The following is a 20,235-nucleotide window of genomic DNA, read 5'->3' as shown; positions in this document are numbered from 1 at the left end:
CCCGGGCACACCTGGGGAGAGAGAAAAATGGGGAATTTGGGGAAAATTGGGGCAAAATGCAAAAGTTTGGGAAAAAATGGGAAAATTTGAGGAAAATTGGGGGAAAATGCAAAAATTTGGGGAAAAAATGGGAAAACTTGAGGAAAATTGGGGGAAAATGCAAAAATTTGGGGAAAAATGGGAAAATTTGAGGAAAATTGGGGGAAAATGCAAAAATTTGGGGGAAAATGGGAAAATTTGAGGAAAATTGGGGGAAAATGCAAAAATTTGGGGGAAAAATGGGAACATTTGAGACATTGGGAGGAAAGTGGGGGGAAAATGGGGAATTCAGGGACACTGGGGATACCCAGGGAGTGAAAATGGGGAAAAACAGGAAAAAATACAGAAAACTGGGGGGAATTTGGGAAAAACGGGGGGAAAGCGGGCAAAAATGGGGAGGAAACGGGAAAATCGGGGGAATTTGGGACAGAACCTTCTCCAGGGTCTCTTGGTGGCCACGTGGCCATGGGGCCACCTCATTTCTTGACCACCCAGTCCCCCCAAGGTGGTCCCAGACCCCTCCCCACCACCCCAGGTGACCTCAGTGACCCCAACAATGACCCCATGGTGACATTTTGGTGTCCCCAAGCTCTGGGCCAGCTCCAGAACCTTCTCCAGGGTCTCTTGGTGGCCACGTGGCCATGGGGCCACCTCGTTCCTTGACCACCCAGTCCCCCCAAGGTGGTCCCAGACCCCTCCCCACCACCCCCGGTGACCTCAGTGACCCCAACAATGACCCCATGGTGACATTCTGGTGTCCCCAAGCCCTGGGCCGGCTCCAGAACCTTCTCCAGAGTGTCCTGGTGGCCACGTGGCCATGGGGCCACCTTGTTCCCCGACCTCCTGGTCCCATCAGGGTGGTCCCAAACCCCTCCCCACCACCCCCGGTGACCTCAGTGACCCCAACAATGACCCCATGGTGACATTTTGATGTCCCCAAGCCCTGGAGTGGCTCCAGAACCTTCTCCAGGGTCTCTTGGTGGCCACGTGGCCATGGGGCCACCTCGTTCCTTGACCACCCAGTCCCCCCAAGGTGGTCCCAGACCCCTCCCCACCACCCCCGGTGACCTCCATGGTGACATTTTGGTGTCCCCAAGTCCCAGGCCGGCTCCAGAACCTTCTCCAGGGTCTCTTGGTGGCCACGTGGCCATGGGGCCACCTCGTTCCTTGACCACCCAGTCCCCCCAGGGTGGTCCCAAACCCCTCCCCACCACCCCCGGTGACCTCCACGCCCTTCTCCACCCTCACGCCTCCCCTCGCCGTGTCGCCGCAGTGCTCCAAGTGCCGCGACTCCTTCCAGGGCCACCCGGTGGGTGGCCAGCAGTGCTACCGGCTACTGGCCGTGGAGCAGGAGTACTGCCTGGACCCGGCGTCGCAGAGCCACTGCTTTCCCCCGCCGCAGCGGCGGCCGCTGCCGCCCGGCCGCTCGGTGCCCTTCGCCGTGCAGCCCAAGTTCACCAACGTGGACATCCGCGTGACGCTGGACGTCACCTTCGGCGTCGTGGACCTGTTCGTGGCCACCTCGTACGACACCTTCGCCGTGGACGTGGAGCCGGCCACGGGCTGGCACCGCGTCAGGGTGCAGGCGCCCGGCGGCGCCTTCGCGGCCGGGGGGGCTGCAACTGGGAGCTTCGGGGCTGCGACTGGGAGCTTCGGGGCTGGTGGGACTGGTGGGACTGGTGGGACTGGAACTGGGAGCTTCGGGGCTGGAACTGGGAGCTTCGGGGCTGCAACTGGGAGCTTCGGGGCTGGAACTGGGAGCTTCGGGGCTGCAACTGGGAGCTTCGGGGCTGGTGGGGCTGGTGGGACTGGTGGGGCTGGAACTGGGAGCTTCGGGGCTGCAACTGGGAGCTTCGGGGCTGGTGGGACTGGTGGGGCTGGAACTGGGAGCTTCGGGGCTGGTGGGACTGGTGGGACTGGTTCTGGGAGCTTCGGGGCTGCAACTGGGAGCTTCGGGGCTGGAACTGGGAGCTTCGGGGCTGGTGGGGCTGGTGGGACTGGTGGGACTGGAACTGGGAGCTTCGGGGCTGGAACTGGGAGCTTCGGGGCTGGTGGGACTGGTGGGGCTGGAACTGGGAGCTTCGGGGCTGGTGGGACTGGTGGGACTGGTTCTGGGAGCTTCGGGGCTGGAACTGGGAGCTTCGGGGCTGGTGGTGCTGGAACTGGGAGCTTCGGCACTGGTGGCACTGGTGGGACTGGTTCTGGGAGCTTCGGGGCTGGTTCTGGGAGCTTCGGCACTGGTGGCACTGGTGGGACTGGTTCTGGGACCTTCGGCACTGGTTCTGGGACCTTCGGGACTGGTGGCACTGGAACTGGGACCTTCGGGACTGGTGGTGCTGGAACTGGGACCTTCGGGACTGGAACTGGGACCTTCGGGACTGGTGGTGCTGGAACTGGGACCTTCGGCACTGGTGGCACTGGTGGGACTGAAGCTGGGACCTTCGGGACTGGTGGCACTGGAACTGGGACCTTCGGGACTGGTACTGGGACCTTCGGCACTGGTGGCACTGGTGGTGGCACCTTGAGGACTTCAGGAACTGGTGGCACTGGTGGAAGTGAGACCTTCGGCACTGGTGGCACTGGAACTGGGACCTTCGGCACTGGTGGCACTGGTGGAACTGGGACCTTCGGCACTGGTGGCACTGGTGGTGGCACCTTGAGGACTTCAGGAACTGGTGGCACTGGTGGTGCTGGGACCTTCGGCACTGGTGGCACTGGTGGTGGCACCTTGAGGACTTCAGGAACTGGTGGCACTGGTGGCACTGGTGGCACTGGTGATGACGCCTTTGGGACTGGAACTGGGAGCTTTGGGGCCTTTGGGATCTTTGGCACTGGTGGCACTGGTGGCACTGGTGAGGGTGGGGCTGCTCCCACTGGTCCCACTGGGGTTACTGGTTTTACTGGTGACCCCAGAGCTCTTGGAGGCCCAGGAGCCAATCCCAGCACCCAAACTGGTTATACTGGTTTTACTGGTGCTGCTGGAGGTCCCAGAGGTGATTTCATTGGTCATACTGGCCAAACTGGTTTTACTGGTCAAGCTGGTGACCCCAGAGCTTTTGGTGGTCCAGGAGCCAACCCCGGTGGCCAAACTGGCCATACTGGTTTCACTGGTCAAGCTGATGACCCCAGAGTTTCTGCAGGTCTTGGGGCTGGTCCCACTGGCCAAACTGGTTTTACTGGTCAAGCTGGTGGTCCCGGAGGTCCTGGTGGTCCCGGAGCCAACCCCAGTGGCCAAACTGGTTTTACTGGTCAAGCTGGTGACCCCAGAGCTCCTGGAGCCAACCCCGGTGGCCAAACCGGTTTTACTGGTCAAACTGGTGACCCCAGAGCTTTTGGTGGTCCTGGAGCCAACCCCAGTGGCCAAACAGGTTTTATTGGTCAAACTGGTGACCCCAGAGCTTTTGGAGCTCCTGCTGGTCCCGGAGCCAACCCCAGTGGCCAAACCGCTTTTACTGGTCAAACTGGTGACCCCAGAGCTCCTGCTGGTCCCGGAGCCAACCCTAGTGGCCAAACCGGTTTCACCGGCCAAACCTCTCATCCCTCCCACCCCAAACTCGCCGGCCACCCCCAACCCCCCCCCAGTGACCACTCTGGCCACCCCCACCCCTCCCCCAGCCCGCAGCAGCCCCCGGGGCCCCCCAGGCTCCTGGAGGAGCGAGCCCAAGGCTTGGTCACCTACCTGACCATCGCCGAGCCCGTGCCGGCCCTGGTGGTCCGAGGCGTCCGGGACCGCCTGGTGCTCACCTACCCCCACTCCGGCCACCCCCTGAAGTCCACTCGCTTTTACCTGCTGGTCCTGGGTGGTCCAGAGCCGTCCCAGGGGCTCCTTTTTTTCCGGCAGGACCAAGCCCACATCGACCTTTTCGTGTTTTTTTCCGTCTTTTTTTCCTGTTTCTTCCTCTTTTTGGCCGTCTGCGTCCTGCTCTGGAAGGCCAAGCAGGGCCTGGACGCTCGCCACGAGCGGCGGCGGCACCGCCAGGAGATGTCCAAGATGGCCGCCAGGCCTTTCGCCAGGGTCACCGTGTGCTTCCAGCACTGTCCGCACCTCGGCTACCAAAACCGGGCCTTGGGCTACCAGAATTTTGAGCTGGGCCAGCGGAATTCTGGGCTCGGCTACCAAAATCTGGCGGTTGGCTACCAGAATTTGGGGTCTGGAGAGAGGAATTTGGTGTCGGGCAACCAAAATAGGGCGCTGGGCTACCAAGATTTGGGGTCGGGAGAGAGGAATTTGGGGTCCGGCAACCAAAATTTGGGGGTTGGCTACCAGAATGTGGGGTCTGCAGAGCAAAGTTTGGGGTCAGGCAGCCAAAATCGGGCCTTGGGCTACCAAGATTTGGGGTCAGGAGAGCGGAGTTTGGCCTCAGGCAACCAAAATTTGGCGCTGGGCAACCAAAATCGGGCACTGGGCTACCAAGATTTGGGGTCAGGCAACCAAAATCTGGGGGTGGGCCACCCAAATTTGAAGGTTGGCCGCCAAGATTCGGAGCTGGGCCACCAAACTCGCCAACCGGGCCACCAAAATCCAGAGCTGGGCCACCAAAACTTCCACCTGAGCGGCCAAAACGGCAAATTCGGGGGCCAAAATTCCCCCCTGCAGGGGCGGGACCCCCAAAACTCCCCCGTGGACCCCCCAAACTCCCACCTGGGCCACCAAACCCCCCAACCCCCACCTCGGGACCCCCCAAATTCCCATTTCGGCCCCCAAAATTCCCTCTCGGACCCCCAAAAGTCGCGCCCGGCCCCCCAAAATTCCCCTTTCGACCCCCCCCGCGCCCCCAAAATCCTCTCGGGACCCCCCAAACCCAGCTCGGGACCTCCCAAATTTGGGGGGGGAGCCCCGAAATTGGGGGTGGGGGCGGGGCCGGTGACGCTGGAGCCCACCGAGGACGGGGTGGCCGCGGTGGCCACGCTGCTGCTTCAGTTGCCCGGGGCTCCCGGGGGGCCCCCCCGAGCCGCGCTGGGCTCGGCGCTCGTCACCCTCCGGCTCCAGGAATTGGGGGCGGGGGCGGCCCCGGGGGGAGGGGCGGGGGTCCCGCTCCGCAAGGGGGGCGGGGGAGGGGGAGGGGCGCTGGAATTGACCTCCATGGGGCTGTGAAAAACCCGAAAAACGGGGAAAAAAACCCATTTTGGGGAGTTCCGGGAGTTGGAGTTGGTGGTTTTGGGGGGGATTCTGGGGAGGTCTGGGGGGGAATCGCGAATTTTGGGGGTGAAATCCCGGATTTTGGGGGGTACTTGGGAGGAAATCCCGAAGTTTGGGGGGGTTTTGGGAGGAAATCGCGAATTTTTGGGGGATTTGGGGTCGTTTTTGGGGCAAAATCCCAAATTTTGGGGGGATTTGGGGTCGGGTTTGGGAGGAAATCCCGAATTTTTAGGGGATCCAGGGTCGTTTTTAGGAGGAAATCCCGAATTTTGGGGGATTTGGGGTCGGTTTTGGGAGGAAATCCCGAATTTTGGGGGGGTTTTGGGAGGAAATCGCGAATTTTTGGGGGATTTGGGGTCGTTTTTGGGGCAAAATCCCAAATTTTGGGGGGATTTGGGGACGGGTTTGGGAGGAAATCCCGAATTTTTAGGGGATCCAGGGTCGGTTTTTAGGAGGAAATCCCGAATTTTTGGGAGGAAATCGCGAATTATTAGGGGATTTGGGGTCGGTTTTGGGGCAAAATCCCAAATTTTGGGGGGATTTGGGGACGGGTTTGGGAAGAAATCCCGAAGTTTTAGGGGATCCAGGGTCGTTTTTAGGAGAAAATCCCGAATTTTGGGGGATTTGGGGTCGGTTTTGGGAGGAAATCCCGAATTTTGGGGGGGTTTTGGGAGGAAATCCCGAATTTTGGGGGGATTCTGGGGAGGTTTGGGGGGGAATAGCGAATTTTGGGGGGATTTGGGGTCGGTTTGGGGAGGAAATCCCGAATTTTTAGGGGATTCTGGGACATTTTTAGGAGGAAATCCCGAATTTTTGGGGTATTTGGGGTCGGGTTTGGGAGGAAATCCCGAGTTTTGGGGCGATTTTGGGACGATTTGGGGAGGAAGTCGGGAATTTTGGGGGGGTTTGGGGACGAAATCCCAATTTTTGAGGTCCAGGGTCGTTTTTGGGAGGAAATCCCGAATTTGGGGGTAAAAATCCCAAATTTTCAGGAAAATCCCAAATTTTGGAGGAAAAAAATATCCCAATTTTGGGGAAAAATCCTAACTTTTGGTGTAAAACCCCCAATTTTTTGGGGAAACCCCCCAAATTTAAGGAAAAAAATTTCCCCAATTTAGGAAAAAACACCCCCAGTTTGGGGAGATTTTGGGGAGATTTTGGCGCCAAAAGACCACCCAAAAAAGAGGGGGGAGGGGTCTTCAAAGCTTTCTTTATTTTGGGGAGGGGTCCCGGAATTTGGGGAGGGGTCCCAGAATTTGGGGAGGGGTCCTTCCCCTCCCCCACCCTCAAGAAACGCTGATTCCCCTCCCCCCCCCCCCCCTTTTTTGGGGTGAAAAAGCCCCAATTTGGGGAGGGGGCTCTAATTAGGGGAAGGGGTGTTAATTAGGGGAAGGGTCTTAATTATGGGTTGTTAATTAGGGGAGGGAGCTTAATTAGAGGTTGCTAATTAGGGGAGGGAGCTTAATTAGGGTGGGTTAATGCGGGGGGTTTTAATTAAGGGGCTTAATTAGGGGAGGGGGCTTAATTAGGGCTCGCTAATTAAGGCAAGGGGCTTCATTCGAGCTCGCTAATTAGGCGTCGTTCATTAATTAGGGGAGGGGGCTCACGACCCCACCTCGCGCCCCGCGGGGCCGCTGCGGCGCCGGGGGGGGGCACCCCCCAAATTTGGGGGTCCCGGGGGGTCCCTTCCCCTCCCCTCCCCCCCCGGGACCCCCAAATCGGAGCCCCCAGACCCAAAATCGGAGCCCCCAGACCCAAAATCGGAGCCCCCAGACCCCAAATTCTCCCTCCTGGGGGACTCCGGGACCCCCAAATCGGAGCCCCCAGACCCCAAATCGGAGCCCCCAGACCCCAAATTCTCCCTCCTGGACACCCCCAAATTTTCCATCCTCGAGACCCCCAAATGGGACCCCCCCAAACTCTCCCTCCTTGGGACCCCCGACCCAAAACACGAGACCCCAGACCCCAAATTCTCTCTCCGGGGGGGTCCCAAACCCCCCGGGACCCCCAAACTTTCCCTCCTGGACACCCCCAACCCCAAATTGGAGCCCCCCAGGGCCAAACTCTCCCTCCTGGAGCCCCCCAGCACCCCCAAATTGGAGCCCCCCAACCCCAAACTCTCCCTCCTGGAGACCCTCGGGACCCCCAAACCCCCCGGGACCCCCAAACTCTCCCTCCGAGACCCCCCCAGGACCCCCAGACCCCCCAAACTCTCCCTCCGAGACCCCCCCAGAGCCAAACTCTCCCTCCGAGAGCCCCCCAGGACCCCCAAACCCCCCAAACTCTCCCTCCTGGAGCCCCCCAGAGCCAAACTCTCCCTCCGGAACCCCCCCGGGACCCCCAAATCCCCCAAATTGGAGCCCCCCAACCCCAAACTCTCCCTCCTGGAGGCCCCCACGACCCCCAAACCCCCCAAACTCTCCCTCCGAGACCCCCCCAAACCCCCCGGGACCCCCAAACTCTCCCTCCTGGAGCCCCCCAGAGCCAAACTCTCCCTGCGGGACCCCCCCACGACCCCCAAACCCCCCAAACTCTCCCTGCGGGACCCCCCGAAGTCCCCCAGACCCCCCAAACTCTCCCTCCTGGAGCCCCCCAGAGCCAAACTCTCCCTCCGAGACCCCCCCAGGACCCCCAGACCCCCCAAACTCTCCCTCCGAGACCCCCCCAGGACCCCCAAACCCCCCAAACTCTCCCTGCGGGACCCCCCGAAGTCCCCCAGACCCCCCAAACTGTCGGTCCCGCAGCCCCCCAGAGCCCCGCAGCCCCCCAGGCTGAGGCGGGGCGTGATTTGGGGAGGGGGCTGCAGCTCCTCGCGGAGGATCCTGGCGCAGAGCCCCCCGGCCCGGCGGCACTCGGGGCTCAGCGGGGCCAGGCTCAGGAAGCCGTGAGGGACCCCCGGGACCACCCGAAGCGTCACGGGCCGGCCCAGCCCCCGCAGCCGCCGCGCCAGGGCCACCGAATCGTCCAGCATGGGGTCCAGGGCGCAGGCCTGGGGGGGGTTTTGGGGGGAAAAAAGGGGATTTTGAGGCATTTGGGGGGGGATAAAGGAGGATTTGGGGGGAATAAAGGGGGGTTTTGGGGGGAATAAGGGGGATTTTGGGGCATTTGGGGGGGGATAAAGGGGATTTGGGGGGAATAAAGGGGGGTTTTGGGGGGACTAAAGGGGGATTTTGGGGGGAATAAGGGGGATTTTGGGGCATTTGGGGGGGGATAAAGGGGATTTGGGGGGAATAAAGGGGATTTGGGGGGAATAAAGGGGATTTGGGGGGAATAAAGGGGGATTTTGGGGGGGAAAAAGGGGGATTTTGAGGCATTTGGGGGGGGATAAAGGGGATTTGGGGGGAATAAAGGGGATTTGGGGGGAATAAAGGGGGATTTTGGGGGGAATAAGGGGGATTTTGGGGCATTTGGGGGGGGATAAAGGAGATTTGGGGGGAATAAAGGGGATTTGGGGGGAATAAGGGGGATTTTGGGGAGAAAAAGGGGGATTTTGGGGGGAATAAGGGGGATTTTGAGGCATTTGGGGGGGGATAAAGGGGATTTGGGGGGAATAAAGGGGATTTGGGGGGAATAAGGGGGATTTTGGGGAGAAAAAGGGGGATTTTGGGGGGAATAAGGGGGATTTGGGGGGAATAAGGGGGATTTTGGGGCATTTGGGGGGGGAAAAAGGGGGATTTTGGGGCATCTGGGGGGGTATAAAGGGGATTTGGGGGAAAAAGGGGGATTTTGGGGGGACTAAAGGGGGATTTTGGGGCATTTGGGGGGGGATAAAGGGGATTTGGGGGGAAAAAGGGGGATTTTGGGGGGACTAAAGGGGGATTTTGGGGCATTTGGGGGGATATAAAGGGGATTTGGGGGGAAAAAGGGGGATTTTGGGGGGACTAAAGGGGGATTTTGGGGCATTTGGGGGGGGATAAAGGGGATTTGGGGGGAAAAAGGGGGATTTTGGGGGGACTAAAGGGGGATTTTGGGGCATTTGGGGGGGGATAAAGGGGATTTGGGGGAAAAAGGGGGATTTGGGGGGGACTAAAGGGGGATTTTGGGGCATTTGGGGGGGGATAAAGGGGATTTGGGGGGAAAAAGGGGGATTTTGGGGGGACTAAAGGGGGATTTTGGGGCATTTGGGGGGATATAAAGGGGATTTGGGGGGAAAAAGGGGGATTTTGGGGGGACTAAAGGGGGATTTTGGGGCATTTGGGGGGGGATAAAGGGGATTTGGGGGGAAAAAGGGGGATTTTGGGGGGACTAAAGGGGGATTTTGGGGCATTTGGGGGGGGATAAAGGGGATTTGGGGGAAAAAGGGGGATTTGGGGGGACTAAAGGGGGATTTTGGGGAGAAAAAGGGGGATTTTGGGGGGAATAAGGGGGATTTGGGGGGAATAAGGGGGATTTTGGGGCATTTGGGGGGGGAAAAAGGGGGATTTTGGGGCATCTGGGGGGGTATAAAGGGGATTTGGGGGAAAAAGGGGGATTTTGGGGGGACTAAAGGGGGATTTTGGGGCATTTGGGGGGGGATAAAGGGGATTTGGGGGGAAAAAGGGGGATTTTGGGGGGACTAAAGGGGGCTTTTGGGGCATTTGGGGGGGGATAAAGGGGATTTGGGGGAAAAAGGGGGATTTGGGGGGACTAAAGGGGGATTTGGGGGGGGATAAAGGGGATTTGGGGGGGGAAAGGGGGGATTTTGGGGCATTTGGGGGGGGATAAAGGAGATTTGGGGGGAATAAAGGGGGATTTTGGGGGGACTAAAGGGGGATTTTGGGGAGAAAAAGGGGGATTTTGGGGAGAAAAAGGGGGATTTGGGGGGAATAAAGGGGATTGGGGGGGGGAAAGGGGGATTTTGGGGCATTTGGGGGGGAATAAAGGGGATTTGGGGGGATGTGGGGAGGAAAAATGGAATTTGGGGGGGGGGTTGGGGGGATAAAGGGGATTTGGGGGGAAAAAGGAGGAGTTTTGGGCATTTGGGGGGGATAAAGGGGATTTGGGGGGAACAAGGGGGGATTTTGGGGGTAATAAAGGGGGATTTGGGGGAGAAAAAGGGGGATTTTGGGGCATTTGGGGCTAAAAAGGGGGATTTGGGGGGAAATAAAGGGGGAGTTTTGGGCATTTGGGGGGGAATAAAGGGGATTTGGGGGGAAAAAGGGGGATTTTGGGGGCACTAAAGGGGGATTTGGGGGCATTTGGGGGGGATAAAGGGGATTTGGGGGGAAAAAGGAGGAGTTTTGGGCATTTGGGGGGGAATAAAGGGGGATTTTGGGGCATTTGGGGGGGAATAAAGGAGATCTGGGGGGAAAAGGGGGGATTTTGGGGCATTTGGGGGGGAATAAAGGGGATTTGGGGGGAAAAAGGAGGAGTTTTGGGCATTTGGGGGGGAAAAAAGGGGATTTGGGGGGAAAAGGGGGATTTTGGGGGGACTAAAGGGGGATTTTGGGGCATCTGGGGGGGATAAAGGGGATTTGGGGGGAACAAGGGGGGATTTTGGGGGTAATAAAGGGGGATTTGGGGGAGAAAAAGGGGGATTTTGGGGCATTTGGGGCTAAAAAGGGGGATTTGGGGGGAAATAAAGGGGGAGTTTTGGGCATTTGGGGGGATTTTGGGGCATTTGGGGGGGTATAAAGGGGATTTGGGGGAATAAAGGGGGATTTTGGGGAGAAAAAGGGGGATTTGGGGGGAATAAAGGGGATTGGGGGGGAAAAAGGGGGATTTTGGGGGGGCATTTGGGGGGAAAACGAGGATTTGGGGGGGATTTGGGCAGTTACAGGGGGTTATGGGGGGAGGCTGGGAGCATTTTGGGGGGATTTTGGGAAGTTTGGGGGGTGGGTTGGGGTCAGGGAGTGTCGATTTTGGGGCCGTTTCGGGGGGATTTGGGGCGGATCCGGAGGTTTTTGGGGTTGATTCGGGGCTGGTTTGGGGACGGTTTTTGAGTCCCTTTTTGGGGGGAAATTCCGGGGTTTTTTGGGGGTTTTTATTTTGGGGGGGGGGGGATTTTTTTTTGGGGAGGGGTCCCCCCCTTGGGGTATTTTTTGGGGGGGGGAGGGGTCACTCACCACCAAGTGCACGGGGGGGAGCCCCCCCAGCATCGCGTCCGGGGCCAGCAGGGGGGACATGAAGGGGTCCCGGGGGGGTCTCGGGGGGATCTCCCCGAACCTCGCGGGGGGGCCCTGGGTGCGGAGGGGCCGGAACCCCTCGGGGTACCCCAAAAACCGGGGGGGGTCCTCGGGGAGGTCCTCGGGGGGGTCCTCAGCCCCTCCCCCACCCGCGTTGGAGGCCGCGTCTGGAAAATGAAATGGGGGGGGGGGAGGGTTGAGGAACCCCCCCACCCATAAAAAAAAAACCCGCCCCGAATTGCCCCCAAATCGACCTCAAAATCGGCCCCAAAATCGACCCCAAAATCCCCCAAATTCCGCCCAAATCGATCCCGAAATCGACCCCAAAATGCCCCCAAATCGACCTCAAAATCGACCCCAAAATCAACCCCAAAATCGACCCCAAAACTGACCCCAAATCGACCACAAAATCGACCACAAAATCCCCCAAATTCCCCTCAAATTGACCTCAAAATTGACCCCAAAACGACCCCAAAATCCCCCCAAATCGATCTCAAAATCGACCCTGAAATCGACCCCAAATTGACCACAAAATCCCCCCAAATCGATCTCAAAATCGGCCTCAGAATCCTCAAAAATTCCCCCAAAAGTTCCGCCCAAATCGACCTCAAAATCGACCCCAAAATCCCCCAAATTTCCCCAAATCGACCCCAAAATCTACCCCGAAATGAACCCCAAAATCCCCCCAAATCGACCTCAAAATTCACCCCGAAATCGACCCCAAATCGACCCCAAAATCCCTAAAAATTCCTCAAAAATGCCTCCAAGATGGACCTCAAAATCGACCCCGAAATCAACCCCAAAATTCCCCCAAATCCCCTGAAATCGACCCCAAAATTGACCCCAAAATTGGCCCCAAAATGCCCCCAAATCCCCCCAAATGAATCTCAAAATCGACTCTGAAATTGGCCCCAAATCGACCCCAAAATCCCCCCAAATCCCCTCAAATCGACCTCAAAATTGACTCTGAAATTGGCTCCAAATCAACCCAAAAATCGACCCCAAATCGACCCCGAAATCCCCCAAATTCCCCCCAAATTGACCTCAAAATCGACCCTGAAATCGACCCCAGAATCCCCCAAATTCCGCCCAAATCAACCCCAAAATCAACCCCAAAATCCCTAAAAATTCCCCCAAAATGCCCCTAAGATCGACCTTGAAATTGACCCCAAAATCGACTCCAAATCGATGCCAAAATCCCTAAAAATGCCCCTAAGATTGACCTCAAAATGGACCCTGAAATCGACCCCAAAATCCCCCAAACTGATCTCAAAATCGACCCCAAAATTGACCCCAAATCGACCCCAAAATCCCTAAAAATTCCCCAAAAAATGCCCCCAAGATCGACCTCAAAATCGACCCAAAAATCCCCCAAATTCCCCCCAAATTGACCCTAAAATCGACCCTGAAATCGACCCCAAAATCCCCCAAAATCCCCCCAAACTGACCTCAAAATTGACCCCAAATCGACCCCAAAATCCCTAAAAATTCCCCAAAAATGCCCCCAAAATCGACCTCAAAATCGACCCTGAAATCGACCCCAAAATCCCCCCAAATCCCCTCAAATTGACCCCAAAATTGACCCCAAAACTGACCCAAAATCGACCCCAAAATCCCCCAAAATCGACCCAAAAATCCCCCCAAAAATCCCCCCTCAAATTTTTGGGGTCCCTCCCCCACCCCCAGCCCCGAATTTTGGGACCCCTCCCCCATTTTTGGGACCCCTCCCCCTCCCCAATTTTTGGGACCCCTCCCCCATTTTTGGGACCCCTCCCCCATTTTTAGGACCCCTCCCCAATTTTTAGGACCCCTCCCCCATTTTTGGGACCCCTCCCCCATTTTTGGGACCCCTCCCCAATTTTTAGGACCCCTCCCCCATTTTTGGGACCCCTCCCCCTCCCCAATTTTTGGGACCCCTCCCCCATTTTTAGGACCCCTCCCCCTCCCCAATTTTTGGGACCCCTCCCCCATTTTTCGGGCCCCTCCCCCACCCCGGAATTTTTGGGACCCCTCCCCCATTTTTAGGACCCCTCCCCAGTTTTTAGGATCCCTCCCCCATTTTTGGGACCCCTCCCCAATTTTTAGGACCCCTCCCCCATTTTTGGGACCCCTCCCCCATTTTTAAGATCCCTCCAAAATTTTTGGGACCCCTCCCCCATTTTTAGGACCCCTCCCCCATTTTTAGGACCCCTCCCCCATTTTTAGGACCCCTCCCCCATTTTTTGGGACCCCTCCCCCATTTTTAGCACCCCTCCCCCACCCCGGAATTTTTAGGACCCCTCCCCCATTTTTGGGACCCCTCCCGCATTTTTTGGGACCCCTCCCCCATTTTTGGGACCCCGGAATTTTTGGGACCCCCCCTCCCCAAATTGCTGAGCCCCTCCCCCCCTCCTCACCTGTTTTGGGGGGGGGTCTCCCCTTCAGGAGCCCCCCCAGCCAGGCCGCCCCCCCCCGCAGCCCCCTGAGGAGCAGCCCCTCCCCCACCGCGGCCTGCGCGGGGGGGGGGCTGGGGGACCCCTCCCCCAACGTCCCTAAAAAAGAACCGAAACGGCCCCAAAATGGCACCGAAACCCCACGGAATCGGCCCAAAAGCCACCCCCAAAAATCCCAAATCCCAAATCGCCCCAAAATCCTCCCCAAAATCCCCTCAAAATCCCAAATATTCCCCCCAAAATCCCCCCCAAAAATCCCAAATCCCCCCCCAAAATCCCAAATCGCCCCAAAATCCTCCCAAAATCCCAAATCCCCAAAATCCTAAATTGCCCCAAAATCCCCCCAAAATCCCCAATTCCCCAAATCCCCCCAAAATCCCAAATTTCCCCAAAATCCTCCCAAAATCCCAAATTCCCAAAATCCACAAATCCCCCCCAAAATCCCAAATCGCCCCAAAATCCCCCCAAAATCCCAAATCCCCAAAATCCCAAATTCCCAAAATCCCCCCAAAATCCTAAATCGCCCCAAAATCCCCCCAAAATCCCAAGTCGCCCCAAAATCCTCCCAAAGTCCCAAACATCCCCCAAATTCCCCCAAAATCCCCAATTCCCAAAATCCCAAATTTCCCCCAAATCCTCCCAAAATCCCAAATTCCCAAAATCCCCAAATCCCCCCCAAATCCCAAATCGCCCCAAAATCGCCCCAAAATCCCCAATTCCCCAAAATCCCAGATCGCCCCAAAATCCCCCCAAAAATCCCAAATCCCTCCAATGGCCCCAAATGTCCCCAATTCCCCATTTTTCCGTTTTTCCCCGTTTTTCCCCCCAATTCCCCAATTCCCCATTTCCCCCAATTCCCCATTTTTCCCAATTCCCCCGTTTTTCCCCCCAATTCCCCATTTTTCCCAAATTCCCCGTTTTTCCCCCCATTTCCCCCAATTCCCCACTTCCCCATTTTTCCCAAATTCCCCGTTTTTCCCCCCAATTCCCCCGTACCCGCGTACGCCCCCAGGCACTGGCACAGCTCCCCCATTTCCCCCAATTCCCCAATTCCCCATTTTTCCCAATTTCCCCGTTTTTCCCCCCATTTCCCCCAATTCCCCAATTCCCCATTTCCCCCAATTCCCCATTTTTCCCAATTTCCCCGTTTTTCCCCCCATTTCCCCCAATTCCCCATTTTCCCCAAATTCCCCGTTTTTCCCCCTATTTCCCCCAATTCCCCAATTCCCCATTTTTCCCAATTTCCCCGTTTTTCCCCCCATTTCCCCCAATTCCCCACTTCCCCATTTTTCCCCAATTTCCCCGTTTTTCCCCCCATTTCCCCCAATTCCCCACTTCCCCATTTTTCCCGATTTCCCCGTTTTTGCCCCCAATTCCCCAATTCCCCATTTTTCCCAAATTCCCCGTTTTTCCCCCCATTTCCCCCAATTCCCCACTTCCCCATTTTTCCCAAATTCCCCGTTTTTCCCCCCAATTCCCCTCTCACCCGCGTACGCCCCCAGGCACTGGCACAGCTCCCCCAATTCCCCAATTCCCCATTTTCCCCAATTCCCCCGTTTTTCCCCATTTTTCCCCCAATTCCCCATTTCCCCATTTTCCCCAATTCCCCATTTTTCCCAAATTCCCCGTTTTTCCCCCCATTTCCCCCAATTCCCCAATTCCCTATTTTTCCCAATTCCCCATTTCCCCATTTTCCCCAATTCCCCATTTTCCCAAATTCCCTATTTTTCCCAATTCCCCCGTTTTTCCCCCCATTTCCCCCAATTCCCCAATTCCCCATTTTCCCCAAATTCCCCGTTTTTCCCCCCAATTCCCCAATTCCCCATTTTCCCCAAATTCCCCGTTTTTCCCCCCATTTTCCCCAATTCCCCATTTTCCCCAATTCCCCATTTTTCCCAATTTCCCCGTTTTTCCCCCCATTTTCCCCAATTCCCCATTTTCCCCAATTCCCCCGTTTTTCCCCCCATTTTCCCCAATTCCCCATTTCCCCCAATTCCCCAATTCCCCATTTTCCCCAATTTCCCCGTTTTTCCTCCCATTCCCCCCAATTCCCCAATTCCCCATTTTCCTCAAATTCCCCGTTTTTCCCCCCATTTCCCCAATTCCCCAATTCCCCATTTTTCCCAATTTCCCCGTTTTTGCCCCCAATTCCCCCGTACCCGCGTACGCCCCCAGGCACTGGCACAGCACCCCCATTTCCCCCAATTCCCCAATTCCCCATTTTTCCCAATTTCCCCGTTTCCCCCCCCATTTCCCCCAATTCCCCATTTTCCCCAATTCCCCCGTTTTTCCCCCCATTTCCCCCAATTCCCCAATTCCCCATTTTTCCCAAATTCCCCGTTTTTCCCCCCATTTCCCCCAATTCCCCAATTCCCCATTTTTCCCGATTTCCCCGTTTTTGCCCCCAATTCCCCTCTCACCCGCGTACGCCCCCAGGCACTGGCACAGCTCCCCCAATTCCCCCAATTCCCCAATTCCCCATTTTTCCCGATTTCCCCGTTTTTGCCCCCAATTCCCCTCTCACCCGCGTACGCCCCCAGGCACTGGCACAGCTCCCCCAATTCCCCCAATTCCCCAATTCCCCATTTTTCCCAATTTCCCCGTTTTTCCCCCCATTTCCCCCATTTCCCCCATTTCCCCCAATTCCCCAATTCCCCAATTCCCCATTTTTCCCCAATACCCCCGTTTTTCCCCCCATTTCCCCCAATTCCCCAATTCCCCATTTTTCCCGATTTCCCCGTTTTTCCCCCCATTTCCCCCATTTCCCCCAATTCCCCATTTTTCCCAATTTCCCCGTTTTTGCCCCCAATTCCCCCGTACCCGCGTACGCCCCCAGGCACTGGCACAGCTCCCCCATTTCCCCCAATTCCCCAATTCCCCATTTTTCCCGATTTCCCCGTTTTTGCCCCCAATTCCCCCGTACCCGCGTACGCCCCCAGGCACTGGCACAGCTCCCCCATTTCCCCCAATTCCCCAATTCCCCATTTTTTCCCAAATTCCCCGTTTTTGCCCCCATTTCCCCCAATTCCCCAATTCCCCATTTTTCCCGATTTCCCCGTTTTTGCCCCCAATTCCCCCGTACCCGCGTACGCCCCCAGGCACTGGCACAGCTCCCCCATTTCCCCCAATTCCCCAATTCCCCATTTTCCCCAATTCCCCCGTTTTTCCCCCCATTTTCCCCAATTCCCCAATTCCCCCAATTCCCCAATTCCCCATTTTTCCCGATTTCCCCGTTTTTGCCCCCAATTCCCCCGTACCCGCGTACGCCCCCAGGCACTGGCACAGCTCCCCCATTTCCCCCAATTCCCCAATTCCCCATTTTTCCCGATTTCCCCGTTTTTGCCCCCAATTCCCCCGTACCCGCGTACGCCCCCAGGCACTGGCACAGCTCCCCCATTTCCCCCAATTCCCCAATTCCCCCAATTCCCCCGTTTTTCCCCCCAATTCCCCACTTCCCCATTTTCCCCAATTTCCCCGTTTTTCCCCCCATTTCCCCCAATTCCCCAATTCCCCATTTTTCCCGATTTCCCCGTTTTTGCCCCCAATTCCCCCGTACCCGCGTACGCCCCCAGGCACTGGCACAGCTCCCCCATTTCCCCCAATTCCCCAATTCCCCATTTTTCCCGATTTCCCCGTTTTTGCCCCCAATTCCCCCGTACCCGCGTACGCCCCCAGGCACTGGCACAGCTCCCCCAATTCCCCAATTCCCCATTTTTCCCGATTTCCCCGTTTTTCCCCCCATTTTCCCCCCGTACCCGCGTACGCCCCCAGGCACTGGCACAGCACCCCGAGCGGCAGCAGCGGGTCCAGCAGCGTCAGGAGCCGCGAGGGCGACGCGGCCGCCCGGACCAGCGTCACGGGGTAGGCGGCGAGCAGCGCCTGCGGCCCGCGCACGCCCAGGGCCAGCGCCCGCAGAGCCACCCCCAGGCACAGGTTGCCCCCGGCGCTGTCGCCCGCCAGGCACACGCGCTCGCCCGTGGAGCCTGCGCAAAAAACGGGGGGCAAAATGGGGGGAAAACGGGTGAAATCGGGAAAAAATGGGATTGGGGGGAAATGGGGGGAAATGGGGGAAAAATGGGATTGGGGGAAAATGGGAAAAAATGGGTAAAATGGGGAAAAATTGGATTGGGGGGAAATGGGGGAAAATGGAGGGAAATTGGGAAAAAATGGGATTGGGGGAAAATGGGGGGAAATTGGGGAAAATGGGGAAAAATGGGATTGGGGGGAAATGGGGGGAAATGGGGAAAAAGTTGAGAAAAATGGGGAAAATGGGGAAAAATGGGATGGGGGAAAATGGGAAAAAATGGGTAAAATGGGGAAAAATTGGATTGGGGGAAATGGGGGGAAATTGGGAAAAATGGAAGGAAATTGTGGAAAATGGGGGAAAATGGGGAAAATGGGATTGGGGGAAAATGGGGGGAAATTGGGAAAAATGGGGGAAAATGGGATTGGGGGGAAAATGGGAAAAAATGGGTAAAATGGGGAAAAATTGGGTTGGGGGGAAATGGGGGGAAATTGGGAAAAATGGGGAAAAATGGGATTGGGGGGAAATGGGGGGAAATTGGGAAAAATGGGGAAAAATGGGGAAAATGGGATTGGGGGGAAATGGGGGAAAATGGGGAAAATGGGAAAAATGGGGAAAATGGGATTAAGGACACTGGGGAAAAATGGGGGGAATTGGGGAAAAATGGGAAAAAATGGGGGAAAACGGGGAAAAAATGGATTGGGGGAAAATGGGGGGAAAAGGGGAAAAATGGGATTGGGGACGTTGGGGAAAAATGGGGGGAAATTGGGAAAAAATTGGGGGAAAATGGGGAAAAATGGGACTGGGGACACTGGGGACAAAAAAACCTCAAACCACCCCATATTTCCCCAAATTTTCCCCAAATTTTCCCTAAATATGCCCCAAATTTGCCCCAAATTTGTCCCAGATTTGCCCAAATCCCCCCGAATTTGCCCCAAACCGCCCTCGGGGCACCCACCGAGGAGGCGGCAGTGCCTCAGCGCCCAGCAGTAGGCGCAGAAATGCCCCAAAATCCCCTCAAAACCCCCCAAAATCCCCTCAAAACCCCCCAAAATCCCCTCAAAATCCCCTCAAAACCACCCAAATCCCCTCAAAACCCCCCAAAATCCTCCCAAAACCCCCCAAAATCCCCTCAAAACCCCCCAAAATCCCTCAAAACCACCCAAATCCCCTCAAAACCCCCCAAATCCCCTCAAAATCACCCAAAATCCTCCCAAAATCCTCTCAAAACCAGCCAAATCCCCCCAAAATCCCCCCAAAACCCCCCAAAATCCCCTCAAACCCCCCCAAATCCCCCCCAAATTTTTCCAGAACCCCCCAAATTTCATCCAGAACCCCCCAAATTTTCTCCACCGCTCCCCCAGACCCCTCCAAGCCCCTCCCCCACTCTTTTTAACCCTTTCACCTCCCCAAACCCCTTTTCAGCTCCATCCCACCGGCCCAAATTTGCCCCAAACCCCCCGAAATTTGCCCAAATCCCCCCGAATTTGCCCCAAACCGCCCTCGGGGCACCCACCGAGGAGGCGGCAGTGCCTCAGCGCCCAGCAGTAGGCGCAGAAACGCCCCAAAATCCCCTCAAAACCCCCCAAAATCCCCTCAAAATCACCCAAAATCCCCTCAAAACCCCCCAAAATCCCCTCAAAACCCCCCAAAATCCCCTCAAAACCCCCCAAAATCCCCTCAAAACCCCCCAAAATCCTCTCAAAACCCCCCAAAATCCCCTCAAAACCCCCCAAAATCCCCTCAAAACCCCCCAAAATCCTCTCAAAACCCCCCAAAATCCCCTCAAAACCACCCAAAATCCCCTCAAAATCACCCAAAATCCCCTCAAACCCCCCCCAAATCCTCCCAAATCCCCCCAAATTTTTTCCAGAACCCCCCAAATTTCATCCAGAACCCCCCAAATTTTCTCCACCGCTCCCCCAGACCCCTCCAAGCCCCTCCCCCACTCTTTTTAACCCTTTCACCTCCCCAAACCCCTTTTCAGCTCCATCCCGCCGGCCCAAATTTGCCCCAAACCCCCCGAAATTTGCCCAAATCCCCCCGAATTTGCCCCAAACCCCCCTCGGGGCACCCACCGAGGAGGCGGCAGTGCCTCAGCGCCCAGCAGTAGGCATAGAAACGCCCCAAAATCCCCTCAAAACCCCCCAAAATCCCCTCAAAACCACCCAAATCCCCTCAAAACCCCCCAAAATCCCCTCAAAACCCCCCAAAATCCTCTCAAAACCCCCCAAATCCCCTCAAAACCCCCCAAAATCCTCTCAAAACCCCCCAAAATCCCCTCAAAACCCCCCAAATCCCCTCAAAACCCCCCAAAATCCCCTCAAAACCCCCCAAATCCCCTCAAAACCAGCCAAATCCCCCCAAAATCCTCTCAAAACCCCCCAAAATCCCCTCAAAATCACCCAAAATCCCCTCAAAACCCCCCAAAATCCCCCCAAATCCTCCCAAATCCCCCCAAATTTCATCCAGAACCCCCCAAATTTCATCCAGAAC

General features: G+C 56.8%; 2 protein-coding genes across 2 annotated transcripts in view; one reads left to right on the top strand and one right to left on the bottom strand.

The window, feature by feature from the left end:
- MEGF8 (multiple EGF like domains 8) overlaps window positions 1–5,134 on the top strand; it is a gene marked incomplete at both ends in the record, with an annotated part of 109,719 nt that extends 104,585 nt beyond the window's left edge. The window contains one exon of the mRNA XM_082299902.1: window positions 1,313–5,134. Within this exon, the coding sequence (XP_082156028.1) occupies window positions 1,313–5,134 (3,822 nt within the window). The remainder of the gene's footprint in view (window positions 1–1,312) is intronic.
- Window positions 5,135–6,608: 1,474 nt separating this feature from the next.
- Window positions 6,609–20,235, bottom strand: part of LIPE (lipase E, hormone sensitive type) — a gene marked incomplete at its 3' end in the record, with an annotated part of 33,182 nt that continues 19,555 nt past the window's right edge. Inside the window, exons 7-10 of the mRNA XM_082299901.1 lie at window positions 17,471–17,698; window positions 11,224–11,450; window positions 7,910–8,168; window positions 6,609–6,622 (exon numbers count right to left, since the gene is read on the bottom strand). Of these exons, the coding sequence (XP_082156027.1) occupies window positions 6,609–6,622; window positions 7,910–8,168; window positions 11,224–11,450; window positions 17,471–17,698 (728 nt within the window). The remainder of the gene's footprint in view (window positions 6,623–7,909; window positions 8,169–11,223; window positions 11,451–17,470; window positions 17,699–20,235) is intronic.

This window comes from Coloeus monedula, assembly GCF_965178545.1.
Source record: "Coloeus monedula genome assembly, chromosome: 35".
NCBI classification, from domain to species: Eukaryota; Metazoa; Chordata; class Aves; order Passeriformes; family Corvidae; genus Coloeus; species Coloeus monedula.
The sequence above is the reverse complement of the archived record's forward strand: the minus strand, read 5'-3'. Positions and strand labels throughout refer to the sequence as shown.